This window comes from Salmo salar, chromosome ssa05, assembly GCF_905237065.1.
Source record: "Salmo salar chromosome ssa05, Ssal_v3.1, whole genome shotgun sequence".
NCBI lineage: Eukaryota > Metazoa > Chordata > Actinopteri > Salmoniformes > Salmonidae > Salmo > Salmo salar.
In genome coordinates, this window is record NC_059446.1 from 64473638 (window position 1) to 64488393 (window position 14756).

A 14756-nucleotide genomic window follows, 5' to 3' on the forward strand; every position below is an offset into this window, starting at 1 on the left:
GGATTTCTTAAGGGTTATGTACATTCCTACTTCTCTATGGAGGAACTTCCTCTAAGTACTGTGCCCTTAGTTCTGCAGAGGCCAAGCATGACTCAGTCTCTTTCTCTCTCACAACTGTAAACTTGGAAGATTCCTGCAGGGCCTGGCCGTTCATTGTAATATGTCATGTTAACAACCTTACCTACAGATATAGCCTACCAACACAGACAACCTCTAACCCCAATCACAGACAAAATACAGACAATTTTCTTCATATTCACTGTTTTATCTATTCATGGCATTCATAATGCTTACACATACATATATATATCTCTTTTAACATCAAATATACACAACATGAGAACACACAAATATAGCATCTTTGTAACACTATTTGTTGCCAAGGTGAACCAATACCCCAGGAACATGTACCAGATGTGCTTGGATGTGCAGGTAAAATAACAAATTGGTCACATACACAAGTATCTATGAATAGTACCACTCAAAGATGTAGCTATCAATATGCACAACACAGATGTGGAATGATTGAAAATGCATAAACTATCATAAATAAATATTTAGAGATCTTATTTGTTTCAGCACACAGTTAAAGGCCCAATGCAGCCGTTTAATCTCAACATCAAATAATTTCTGGGTAACAATTAAATACTGTGATTGTTTTCAATTAAAACATTTTAAATGGTCAAAATGTAACAAAAAATAGAATTTTTGCAAGAGCAATTTCTCAAGCAAGAATTTGACTTGGACTGTTTTGGATTGGGGATGGAAAAACTGTAAACTACATTTACATTTTAGTCATTTAGCAGACGCTCTTATCCAGAGCGACTTACAGTAGTGAATGCATACATTTCATACATTTTTTTCTTCTTCCCGTGCTGGCCCCCCGTGGGAATGGAACCCACAACCCTACACCATGCTCTACCAACTGAGCTACAGGGAAGGCTGTTATTGGCAGAGAGGTTGGGAATACTTTCATATTGGTCTATTCATTAATTTGTCACCAGTCAGGCGAAAACTCCATCCCACCAAAACATGCTGAAATTTGAGTCTTACACTAAAATGGCCTTATTCCACAATATCGTTCCAACCTCAGTGTGGAAATCTATATAAAAACACAGGAAAATCACATGTTTGACTGCGCTGGGCATTTAAATGAAGTGTACTTTCATTATGCTGTTTAAAAAGAAATCTGTAAACAAAACCAACTAAATTTACATCAAGCCATTGTTTGTCCTCAGTTTGTACAGATAGAGGGGGTCACTTTAAGTGCTTTAAACCACAAGGAATGAGCATGCACATCTGAGGAGAGCAAGGATAAACAGTATCACCCAGACATGAGCAAAGCAGAGGAGGATTAGAGGAGAGAAGATAGCAGGGCAGAGAATGGAGAAAAGAGCAAGACTGGGAGAAAGATTTACGGGAAAACACAAGTTAGTTGGTACTCAGCATAAAGACAAGAGAACAGAGGGGTCAGGTACAGTGAAAATCTATTTAAAGTCCAGCAGGTTACAGTCTATCTTGTAGTAAACATAAGGGTAGTACTCCTGCTGGCTCAGGTTCAGACCAGGGATATCCATGGCAGACTACAAGAGAATAAAGAAACAGAGACCATTAGCTTACGTGGTAAATAACATTAACACCACAGGGATAATGTGGTTGTCTAACAGGTCTGCTGAACCAGACCATATCAATCTCATTTAGCTAATGTACCAGAATTTTTAATACACAACATTTGTTTGGCATCGCAATGCCTCATTACTACAAAGATACAACAGGTATTCATCTGGGCACAACAGGTATATACACTACCGTTCAAAAGTTTGGGGTCACTTACAAATGTCCTTGTTTTTGAAAGAAAAGCATCTTTTTTGTCCATTAAAATAACATCAAATTGATCAGAAATACAGTGTAGACATTGTTAATTTTTTTAATGACTATTGTAGCTGGAACTGCTGATTTAAAAAAAATATATATATATTTTTTTTTTAATGGAATATCTACATTGGCGTACAGAGGCCAATTATCAGCAATCATCACTCCTGTGTTCCAATGGCACATTGTGTTAGCTAATCCAATTTTACCATTTTAAAAAGGCTAATTGATCATTAGAAAACCCTTTTTGCAATTATGTTAGCACAGCTGAAAACTGTTGTTATGATTAAAGAAGGAATAAAACTGGCCAGCATCCCGGAGTCGCCTCTTCACTGTTGACGTTGAGACTGGTGTTTTGCGGGTACTATTTAATGAAGCTTCCAGTTGAGGACTTGTGAGGCGTCTGTCTCTCAAACTAGACACTCTAATGTACTTGTCCTCTTGCTCAGTTGTGCACCGGGGCCTCCCTCTCCTCTTTCTATTCTGGTTAGAGCCAGTTTGCGCTGTTCTGTGAAGGGAGTAGTACACAGTGTTGTACGAGATCTTCAGTTTCTTGGCAATTTCTCACATGGAATGGCCTTCAATTTTCAGAACAAGAATAGACTGACGTGTTTCAGAAAAAAGTTATTTGTTTCTGGCCATTTTGAGCCTGTAATCAAACCCACAAATGCTGATGCTCCAGATAATCAACTAGTCTAAAGAAGGCCCGTTTTATTCCTTCTTTAATCAGAATAACAGTTTTCAGCTGTGCTAACATACTTGCAAAAGTGTAGACATTGTTAATTTTTTTATGACTATTGTAGCTTGAAACGGCAGATTTTTAATGGAATATCTACATTGGCGTACAGAGGCCCATTATCAGCAACCATCACTCCTGTGTTCCAATGGCACGTTGTGTTAGCAAACCCAAGTTTATCATTTTAAAAAGCTAATTGATCATTAGAAAACCCTTTTGCAAGTATGTTAGCACAGCTGAAAACTGTTATTCTGATTAAAGAAGGAATAAAACGGGCCTTCTTTAGACTAGTTGATTATCTGGAGCATCAGCATTTGTGGGTTTGATTACAGGCTCAAAATGGCCAGAAACAAATAACTTTTTTCTGAAACACGTCAGTCTATTCTTGTTCTGAAAATTGAAGGCCATTCCATGTGAGAAATTGCCAAGAAACTGAAGATCTCGTACAACACTGTGTACTACTCCCTTCACAGAACAGCGCAAACTGGCTCTAACCAGAATAGAAAGAGGAGAGGGAGGCCCCGGTGCACAACTGAGCAAGAGGACAAGTACATTAGAGTGTCTAGTTTGAGAGACAGACGCCTCACAAGTCCTCAACTGGAAGCTTCATTAAATAGTACCCGCAAAACACCAGTCTCAATGTCAACAGTGAAGAGGCGACTCCGGGATGCTGGCCAGTTTTATTCCTTCTTTAATCATAACAACAGTTTTCAGCTGTGCTAACATAATTGCAAAAAGGGTTTTCTAATGATCAATTAGCCTTTTTAAAATGGTAAAATTGGATTAGCTAACACAATGTGCCATTGGAACACAGGAGTGATGATTGCTGATAATTGGCCTCTGTACGCCAATGTAGATATTCCATTAAAAAAAAAGATATATATATTTTTTTTAAATCAGCAGTTCCAGCTACAATAGTCATTAAAAAAATTAACAATGTCTACACTGTATTTCTGATCAATTTGATATTATTTTAATGGACAAAAAAATGTGCTTTTCTTTCAAAAACAAGGACATTTCTAAGTGACCCCAAACTTTTGAGAGGTGGTGTATTTCAGGTCTAATTACTCACATCGATGACAGCTGCAGCGCTGCTGTCCAGGTGTTTGTAAAGGTCATTGAGAACCTCCCTCAGTTTCTTCATGTTCTTCTTGTTGGGCTGGAGCAGCATGGCCTGGAAGTTCACAGGCAGCCCATATCTGTGGGAGCATGGTCAGAGCAGTTCAATCACTAACAGCAGGCACAGCACACAGTCAGATATTTTATTTGTATTCAGGTTGACTTCTTGTCACTACAAGCATCTTGTCACTCACTACAAACATCTAACAATTGGACGACTGTTAGTACAGTGTGATCGTCATACCTTAAGACAGACTCCACAAAGACCCTCAGAGCCTTGATGTGAATCCATGCGATGAAGGCCTCACTGAAGTTCACTTTCAGCCATCGCACCAGTGGCCCCTGACAGAGGGAAAATAACACTTAGGGTTAGAGGCTCCATCCACCCCACTGTGTAGCTAGTACTGTCCAATAGTTTCACCCACCCACCCCATCCCAGAATGGTTGCAGGGATGTCCGAACACTAAGTGTACTTGCAATGAAACATTTCTTTACAGTGTAACGTTGCAGTCACATATACTTTGGTCAGGCATCACATTTCCAGTCATATGACTTACAAACTGCTTCTTCTTGTCTGTGGAAAGACGTGTCATCTCCTCTTTGTCAGCATTCATCTCCTGCTCGTTGTACTGGAAGTCCCTGACTGTGTACCTGATAGAAACAGCAAGATAATTACATATTGAGAAGAGTGTGTGTGTGTGTGTGTGTGTGTGTGTGTGTGTGTGTGTGTGTGTGTGTGTGTGTGTGTGTGTGTGTGTGTGTGTGTGTGTTTCTTACTTGTTCTCTCTGGCCTTGTGTCTGAAGTCATCAATGGCCTTCCTGAATAGGGTGACGCTGAACAGACCACTGTCATGGTCCTCAAACAGCAGGCTGTAATAATGGGACAAACAGAACAGTCAGACAGGCATGATGGACTCACAATGAAATAATTTCCTGAGCAGAAAATACTAAAAGAGATATGAAAGATATGGATTGAAGAGACTATGTACTGAAGTAGTTATTTTAACATGCATTCACCATGGGCTCTGAATCTCCCATATACTTACTTAGTGGATCGGGGTACCACCATTTCAGACAACGTTTCATAGGTCTTCTGCCAGTCAGCATAACTCGTCCTAGAAGGATCCGGAATTGTTAGACAGCAAACAGGTGTTATAAAAAAAACTTAAAATATGACACTGTTGTAAACTGGGAAAAAGTTGTACTTACTTTGGTACAACCACAAGCATAGTGATCAGATACTCTGAGTCAATCACAAAGTCCTCCTTCTTGACAATGTCAGCCAGACTCCTGGTCAGCAGGCTCCCCCTACAGACAACACGGTATTGCATGATATATTAATGATAATGTAAACAAATGTTGAAAGAAACACTTGAACAAAGCAAATATGCATTGGAAGACTTTTCCTCAACACCGGTTCAAATAGAATTCTCAGTGAAGGCATAGATTAGCAACAGTGGAAAATATAGTTATGCCCTCGAGCAAAAAAAAATGGACTCACGCGTTCTTCCTCTCCAAATTCTGCAGGTTCCCTTTCAGGTTGTTGTAGGCAGACGCTCTGGCCTTCAGGTCATTGTCAATCTGGCTTACTTGCTGTAGAGAGGAAGAGGTTAAGTACTCAGAATGCGACCCACGTAAAAACTGTGCACACAGTGTTTAACAACAGATTTACTCAAGAGGTAGAGGAAATACAGTTGATTGATACCATTGAAATATCATTTACTTGTTGATATCTATATACCTTCATGCGCTATCGAAATCATGACAGTTATAAAAAAAAAAAGGGGGTTCCGTCTAGCTAATTATCAAGAGAATCAGAGGAGGAGGGGGGTAGGAGAAAGACTTGCCTTGGATATGATATCAGAGATGTTCTTCAGTGACTGCTTGATGGGGTACTTGGCCATGTCCCACTGAAACCGTGTGATGTAGGTCACCAGATCCACTAGAGGGAATCAAAGCATTGTTATTGAGGGAAGGACTTGTTAGAATGAAGTTTTTAAATTATGATGCATGGCTTTATGGGTAATTGCAAGATACTCTTATCAACCATTTCTAAATGTGCTGGTAATTCCTTAGTATTAACAGGTTAAAAGGATAATTGCTTAGTCAATCAATGTGCACAGTAGAGGTAGCAGCACACTTCCTGGATTCATTGTTTTTCAGGAGTCCTTTGTATGTGATGATAACTAGCTAATATCTAATGTCCTCCATTGTTTTCACTTGTATGTGATGATAATGATAGAAATAGAATGACTAACTTGAAATGGGAATGGCCATTCTAGTAATTATATGTATGCGATAATAACTGCCTCCATTGTTTTCATACCAGTATCTTGTATGTGATAACTAGCTGTATTGTTTTCATATGAGTAACTTGTATGTGATAAGTACCTCCGTTGGCCAGCAGGTTCTCCTGGACTTTGTCTCGGCTGTCCTCCAACACATCAGCCATGTACTGAGACACCTTCTTCACCACACTGTGAACAGCCAGGAGACATTCACAGTCAGGGCACAGTCAGCAAGCCCTCATCAAAAGGGGATTATAAACTGGATGATTCGAACTCTGAATACTGATTGGCTGACAGCCGTGGTATATCAGACCGTATACCACGGGTTTGACAAAAGTTATTTTTACATTGGAAACCAGTTAATAATAGCAATAAGGCACCTCGGGGGTTTGTGATATATGGCCAATATACCACAACTAAGGGCCGTATCCAGGCACTCCGCATTGCTTCGTGTTAAGAACAAATCAAATCAAACTTTATTTGCCACATGCGCCGAATACAACAAGTGTAGACTTTACTGTGAAATGCTTACTTACAAGCCCTTAACCAACAGTGCAGTTCAAGAAGAAGAAAATATTAACCAAGTAGACTAAAATAAAAAGTAATAATAAAAAGTAACACAATAAGAATAACAATAACGAGGCTACAGTATACAGGGGCACCGGTACAGAGGCAGTGTGCGGGGTACAGGCTAGCTCTAGGTAATCTGTACATGTAGGTGGGGCCGAAGTGACTATGCATAGGTAACAAACAAACAGCGAGTAGCAGCAGTGTACAAGGGGGGGTATCAATGTAAATTGTCCTGTGGCGATTTTTATGAATTGTTCAGCGGTCTAATGGCTTGCAGGTAGCAGCTGCAGAGGAGCCTTTTGGTCCTAGACTTGGCGCTCTGGTACCGCTTGCCGTGCGGTAGCAGAGAAAACAGTCTCTAAAACTTGGGTGACTGGAGTCTCTGACAATTTTATGGGCTTTCCTCTGACACCGCCTATTATATAGGTCCTGGATGGCAGGAAGCTTGGCCCCAGTGATGTACTGGGCCATTCGCACTACCCTCTGTAGCGCCTTACAGTCAGATACCGAGCAGTTGCCATACCAGGCGGTGATGTAACCGGTTAGGATGCTCTCGATGGTGCAGCTGTAGAACCTTTTGAGGATCTGAGGGCCCATGCCAAATCTTTTCAATCTCCTGAGGAGGAAAAGGTTTTGTCGTGCCCTCTTCACGACTGTCTTGGTATGTTTGGACTATGATAGTTCGTTGGTGATGTGGACACCAAGGAACTTGAAACTCTCAACCCGCTCCACTACAGCCCCGTCGATGTTAATGGGGGCCTATTGGCCCGCCTTTTCCTGTAGTCCACGATCAGCTCCTTTGTCTTGCTCACATTGAGAGAGAGGTTGTTGTCCTGGCACCACACTGCCAGTTCTCTGACCTCCTCCCTATAGGCCGTCTCATCGTTGTCGGTGATCAGGCCTACCACTGTTATGTCGTCAGCAAACTTAATGATGGTGTCGGCGTTGTGTTTGGCCACGCAGTCGTGGGTGAACAGGGAATACAGGAGGGGACTAAGTACACACCCTTGAGGGGCCCCAGTGTTAAGAATCAGCGTGGCACACGTGTTGTTGCTACTCTTACCACCTGGGGGTGGCCCGTCAGGAAGTCCAGGATCCAGTTGCAGAGGGAGGTGTTTAATCCCAGGGTCCTTAGCTTAGTGATAAGCTTCGTGGGCACTATGGTGTTGAACACTGAGCTGTAGTCGATGAACAGCATTCTCACATAGGTGTTCCTTTTGTCCAGGTGAGAAAGGGCAGTGTGGAGTGCGATTGAGATTGCGTCATCTGTGGATCTGTTGGGGCTGTATGCGATTTGGAGTGGGTCTAGGGTGTCCAGGAGGATGCTGTTGATGTGAGCCATGACTAGCCTTTCGAAGCACTTCATCGATACCGACGTGAGTGCCATGGGGCGGTAATCATTTAGGCAGGTTACCTTCGCTTCCTTGGGCACAGGGACTATGGGGGTCTGCTTGAAACATGTAGGTATTACAGACTCGGTCAGGGAGAGGTTGAAAATGTCAGTGAAGACACTTGACAGTTGGTCCGCGCATGCCCAGCGGCTTTGTGAATGTTGACCTGTTTGAAGGTTTTGTTCACATCGGCTACCGAGAGCGTTATCCCACAGTCATCCAGAACAGCTGGTGATCTTGTGCATGCTTCAGTGTTGCTTGCCTCGAAGCGAGCATAAAGGGCATTTAGCTCATCTGGTAGGCTCGCGTCACTGGGCAGCTCGCGTCTGGGTTTCCCTTTGTAGTCTGTAATAGTTTTCAAGCCCTGCCACATCCGACGAGCATCAGAGCCGGTGTAGTAGGATTCGATCTTAATCCTGTATTGACGCTTTGCTGAATTTGATGGTTCGCCATAGCCAATAGCCGTGATATATTGGCTATATACCACACCTCCTCTGACCTTATTGCTTAAATACACCATGCTTTCATATAGCACTCTGCTCAAGACATCAAAGTCTAAGCAGACTGTTCATTGGGCAGGGTATGAGTGTTTATCCATCTATATTCTACAGCACCAGACTAACAACTGTGCACATTATACAGTATACATTTGAAAGACCTTTTTAATGGAAAATGGACCTGTAGGCCTACTACTTATTATTCACAGAAATAGATTCTAACTATTTTTTTTTTTTTTTTAGCACTGTAGTTGCCTTCCCTGAACCAAAATGATGCGGATAATACTTCATATGATTACATTCCAATTGATGTGTGATCAGTGGATGACGGAGAAAAACTAAATTCCATGCAATGACAGAATGCTTGATGTCAATAAGCCTCAGGCTTGTTTGTCTACACAACTGACACCTAAAAACGCTGTCAGATTAAGCAAATCCAAAATCAGTCTGTAAAGTTGTTACTTTGGCATAAGCTTTCGCATCTTCAAATTTCCTACAGACGAGTTCCAAAACAAGGCTGATATTGACCTATGAGAGGTAACTGGGTTGCTAATGTTGGCATTTTTTGAGAGTCAATGTCTACAGAGGAAGCAGGGCTTGCTTAGTATGTGTGAATTTTTGGAAGTCAAGATTTTCCAAGGATTATAAATAACTTCAAACCAACAGTAGCACACAAGTCATGAGCGATAAATATGACTGAGTAAAGAGATGCTGGTGTGTCACCAAACTGTAAATTGCTAACTTTAGTCTGTGGGCCTGCTAGCCTCACGTTGGTGTGAAATTCCTTATTGTAGCAAGGTTAGGGCCACGGAGGGATTACAGAATTGACTAGACTCTGAAGACATCAGACTCACACTGGTTTGTGAGGCACTTTGACAAAAATAATATGTCTATCACAACACATTCACAATGGACAAGCTGTATAAATACTAATGAATTTGATATTTTGTACAGTAATCCTGAAGTGATACTTAATGTTCAAAGGGGAAATTGCAGTGTAGTAAAAAGCCTACCCTTCAATAAAGGAGTCCAGTTTGGCCAGGTCATCTGACAGCCCAACTAACACATCTAGCGTCCCCACCTGTTAATGCAAAAAGGACAAAAGGCCAAACATGTCAAAGCTTTGATTCAAACAGTATTTCCGCTACCATCATATACCCAGGGTGAGCCCATTTTATAGATGGGGTGAGCCCATCGGTTTCATTGGCTTGATGCCAGAGGCCTAAATGTTGCTTTGAGGGCCTTTGATCAAACTAGGGCCAACTCAAACTAGAGCAAAGACTGGATGAGAGTCCTGAGGTCAGGGGGTCTGGATGTGCTGCCTGCCTGCGTTTTGTTTTCTCAGTGACATCTGAGAGTCAGTCACCCAGCAGTGACATTCAGGGGCCCGTGTGCTTTGGATGGCGGCGCTTTTGTCGGGACCCCTTCATGCGTTGCAAAATGTTCCGTCGCGTGCCGTGTACACCAAGTGGCAAAAGGGGTCAGTAGGGTCACAGATGCTAACCATCAACCATCCTCTAGGGACTCTGGATACTTTCCCTGAAATATAATGGCCATTGAATTATTTTGGATGGATGGCACTTCTGGAGTAATGAAAGGAGAAAGCTTTGACCCATAGCATTATTGGTGGGCGGCCCTCTCTTGGCAGGTTTGTTCTGGTGCCATATTCTTTCCATTTTTAATAACGGATCTAATGGTGCTCCGTGGGATGTTCAAAGTTTCAGATATTTTTTGGGGGAGCAGTGAGCGGACAATACTTATTTCTCCATAGTTGCTTTTGGAGTAATATGGGGAATATGATTTCATTTGCGAGTAAACTATAGCAATGTTTCATGGATGCCTTGTTCCACATAGGAATGTAGAGGAGCTAGTAAGTATACTGAACAAAAATATAAACACAACATGCAACAATTTCAAAGATTTTACTGAGTTACAGTTCATATAAGGAAATCAGTCAACTGAAATAAATTCATTAGGGCCTAATCTATGGATTTCACATGACTGGGCAGGGGCGCAGCCATGGGTTGGGGAGCCAGGACCAGCCAATTAGAATTAGTTTTTCTAAAGACAGAAATACTCCTCAGCACACTCCCATCCCTTCCTCAGATGATCCCGCAGGTGAAGAAGACGGATGTGGAGGTCCTGGGCTGGCGTAGTTACACGTGGTCTGCGGTTGTGAGGGCAGTTGGATGTACTGCCAAATTCTCTAAAACGGCGGCTTATGGTAGAGAAATTAACATTAAATTCTCTGGCAACAGCTCTGTTGGACACTCCTGCAATCAGCATGCCAATTGCACAACACAATGTGGCATTGTGTTGTGTGACAAAACTGCACATTTTAGAGTGCCATTTTATTGTCCTCAGCACAAGGTGCACCTGTGTAATGATCCTGCTGTTTAATCAGCTTCTTGATATGCCATACCGGTTAGGTGGATGGATTATCTTGGCAAAGGAGAAATTCTCAGTAACAGGGATGAGAGAAATAAGCTTTTTTGTGCATATGGAACATTTCTGTGATTTTTTATTTCAGCTCATGAAACATGGGACCAACACTTCATGTTGCGTTTATATATTTGTTCACTTTAAGTTAGTTGGGCGATATGGCCATTTTCATTCAATAATTTTCTCATTTTTGATGGTATATTTGAGTAGTGCATATTGGATAGCAACAAGTGAATTCTAAGTATTTAAAAAAATTCTCAACCAAACTAGGAGAACTGACAGTGAAGTTGTAACTTTTTTGATATTTAGCACTGTCAACATATTGTTATAGACGGTATTGTAAAAATCCATACCGGTATTCACAATCTATCGCCCAGCCCTACAAGTTAGTATGGTAATGTAGTAGCTACTATCTATGGCTATTGCTGCATGCTAACCTTGAGGTCTGGGATGTTGAACTTGTTGTTGGTGGACAGGTTGTTGTTGCGGGTGGTGGCCACCATCATCTGGTCCCATGTCTGCTGGCAGGTCTTCTCTCCAGGAGCTGAGATCAACCAGAACTCTGTCATGGCTACAGCTACACACTGATTACTACAGCCTCACAACAGAATGCACAGAGATGGGTGCTGTAAGACAAGAAAAAAAACATTTCTAACTGTTCAACAGGACTTCATTTGTAGTACAATATTATCAATCACAACGTTATTCTCTATTTCATGTTGATACATCAGTAGATAAATGGTAGCAAGACAACATTGACTGCTATTTAATCAATCTCTGTCTCCCCAAACCCGTCTTATATACGTGTTGCTGATATATCTGGTTGGCTAGCGAGCATGCAAGATAAAGGATATTTGTCTTCCTATGCTTTACATCAAAAGTTGCTAACGTTAGCTAAACCTCACTAACGTTACTGCAAGTGCCATTCTCAGTTAATTGAAACATGACCCATAGCTAGCTAGCTAGCTAGCATCACATGATATCAAGTAGATTTACAGTAAAAATAAAAAACGACAGTTTTCACATTTCTTACCTGAGATCTAATGACAAAACTATTCGAACACTAATCAATTACTACCGTACAATTCCTATGGTTCAATATTCATAATTGCCAATCAAATCGTAAGACTGAAGATCTTTCCAGTAGCATCACATTCATGTCAGCTGATCAGATGAGGAACAGAAAGGCCTCTCGTGGGGGAGGGGAACTTTTTGAAGTCACGACATTTGACAGACGACCTCAGCTGGTTTGGAGGAGATACTACAGCATCGACATTTCAAAACAGAGTAGGACGGTTTTTTTCTTACAGAAATCGTTTACAAAAAGTAGCACGGTTGGGGTCAGTTGATCCATTTAAATTTAGGAGTGCTATTTATTTACAATTAGTAATTTTAACCATTGAATTGGAATTGTATGATCCCCTCAAGAATGTACTGTACTTCTTGTGGGGGTACAGGCTATGATATTCCATAATCTCAGTGACATTCTTACTATCTTAGTTCTGAGGACACAGACAGTCTCAAATGCCCAGTCAGCTGGAATTTGGGATGTAGACGTTCTATATTTGGACAGGAGTCCAGCCGTTTCCTGACTCTGGGTGTCTCCCTGCTCAGAATTCAAGGAAAACCCCACAAAGGGACATGTTTATAGTTCAGTAGGTCTGGGGTGCATTGTTTGGGATACAATGCCTGGTCTGGCTGGAGCCAGCCGACCAGCCAACCCCTCAGATCAAACGACAGGCCAAGGACCAGGGTGGGCTGCCCACTGTTGGCCGCAGGCCAGTCTACAAGGACATTTCTGGGCACATGGACTGTAATCACTCTCTCATTTGGGCTACAGACACGCAGACTGGGTCTGGGTCATTGAGTGGGGATGATGATGTGAGGAGAGGTATTAACTGAGTGTGTCCTCAACAAAAACTACCTCTAATACAAGTTAGTCATACAGTGTGAGAGCTCTGAAAAACCTATGGATGAAGGTCATTGCTGCAACTTTGTGTATTTCAAAGATGAATGTCAACATTCTCTATCATTCCCATCTCAGTTACATGGTTTAATATATCCAAAGCATTACACAGAAATAGAGCACCAAGTTTGTTGTTGAGTCCTACCAACAGCAACATGTCACATGCTCCCTCCAGTTCTAATGCCTTGTATACAGTGCTTAACTTTACATATCACATGTTTGAACTTTTACCCATGAGTTTGAGTGACCATGACACTGACATTACATCTTACTACAAAAACATGACATGATTAAACTGTAAATTACAAAATAATATACAACTACACATTCCTTATACTGTGTACAAACTTTCAAGACCCATGTAGTGTCCTCAGTTTCTTTCAGGTTAGTTCTATTTTCCCAGCTAGTTATTCTGAGCCTTCTGAGGGACATTACAGTAAATCTAATCTAGTATGTCTGAATTATTATGGACTGCCTAGGGCAGAAAGGGGGAGCAAGGTTTTAAAGAGGGAAATTGTGTGAGATAAGCATTATCTTGTATTATTGTTTCAGTGGCAGATTGGATCTGTTTGTCAACCTCTCTGATACTAGTGTTACAAGGCCAACATGTCCAAGGCTCGAGTCCAGAATCAGACTCATTGACTTCAGGAAGATGTTAGAGAGACTTGAGGAGAGAAGGATACTGTAGTGCTTTTACAGTTTCCTTTTCAAGGTGTCTATTCAGAGTTGTAACCTGTAAAACACTTTTTATATATAGAATAAAATAGAATACAATATTGGTATTTTATAGTAAATTAGCAGAATGCAGTAGCTTTTATTTACTGTTATTTACTGGATTTACACAGTTTTATATTTGTCCCTGCTCAAAATTCAGCTCAGAGAAAAGGTCTGGGAAGAGGTAGTTTTACTTATCAACATTCTTTGGCAAATGTGTAAGGCTGAAACACCATGGTGTAACTCACAGCATTAGAAACAAGTACTAGATCAAGACCCATTGTATAATGCAGGGACTAATGATTGACTATATTCATTTGGATTTAGCCATTTCAACCTCCCCATATCTCTTCTACACAACAACAAGTGGAGTGATTCACTTGACCTACCAAAGGCCATGTGCTTAGACAACCACTGTGATACCAGTTATTCAATGAAGAATTTCCCACAAATTTTCCACTAGGTTCACTGGTCTTGTGATGTTGTGCTTTGTTGCAGCGTAACATAACACTATCTAAGAACTGTGAGGAATACCTTAATTTGTCCTCAAATGTAACTATTATATTTTTGTTGGGGGTGTAGTGATTTGAAAAGGCAAATAGGATGGATACTAATGAACACAAATAGGTTTCCCTTTTATAGGAACAATAACAACAACATACATTGGTTATTGATTATTTTAAGTCCCACTATGATTTATCATCACAATCCATTGAGTCCTCTGGTAAAATAACATGGAGCTTTCATTGTGTGTAAAATATGTGGTGTTTGCTCATGCAACAGTAATTGTGTTCATATCATCTGGCTGTTGGTCACACTAAATAACTCTGTGTATATAACGTGGGCTTCAGTGGGGTGATATTTTGATGTAATCTGGCCCCGGTTTGCAAATGAGAATTCCAGTTGCACAATGCACGCCACTGGAGTGTTTTCACTCACTGTAGGCGGTACACACTACGACAGCAAGTGTGCTCAGTGTTCTGGGCTATTATGATCACAACAATGGAAATCAAACATTATGTTTTTCTGGAAGCCACTTTAGATGCTATGTGTGATTATGATTAGACTCAATGCATACCCTCATCTACAGTCTTGGAGAACAGACACAAAGCTCGGAACAGATTCTTTTGTGTTGTGGTCCATAGGATAAACTTTCGCTCT

At 41.2% G+C, this 14756-nt stretch overlaps 1 protein-coding gene across 1 annotated transcript; it reads right to left on the reverse strand.

Annotated features, from left to right (window-relative positions):
* Positions 1-244: 244 nt before the first annotated feature.
* LOC106605527 (V-type proton ATPase subunit C 1-A) lies at positions 245-12113 on the reverse strand. The gene is made up of 13 exons (XM_014201272.2): positions 11949-12113; positions 11353-11541; positions 9487-9554; positions 6119-6204; positions 5575-5669; positions 5229-5320; positions 4937-5035; positions 4774-4842; positions 4505-4597; positions 4285-4378; positions 3972-4069; positions 3681-3807; positions 245-1583 (listed from the first exon to the last, which is right to left on the reverse strand). The coding sequence occupies exons 2-13, from the start codon at positions 11482-11484 to the stop codon at positions 1488-1490; spliced, it is 1149 nt and encodes a 382-aa protein (XP_014056747.1). The 5' UTR covers positions 11485-11541; positions 11949-12113; the 3' UTR covers positions 245-1487.
* Between the last annotated feature and the right edge of the window lie 2643 nt (positions 12114-14756).

Coding starts and splice junctions, on each gene's coding strand:
- LOC106605527 (XM_014201272.2), bottom strand. CDS start 11,484: ATGACAGAGTTCTGGTTGATCTCAGCTCCTGGAGAGAAGACCTGCCAG. Junction 4,379..4,504: donor CACAAGGCCAGAGAGAACAA/GTAAGAAACACA, acceptor TGTTTCTATCAG/GTACACAGTCAGGGACTTCC. Junction 3,808..3,971: donor TTTGTGGAGTCTGTCTTAAG/GTATGACGATCA, acceptor ATGCTCCCACAG/ATATGGGCTGCCTGTGAACT.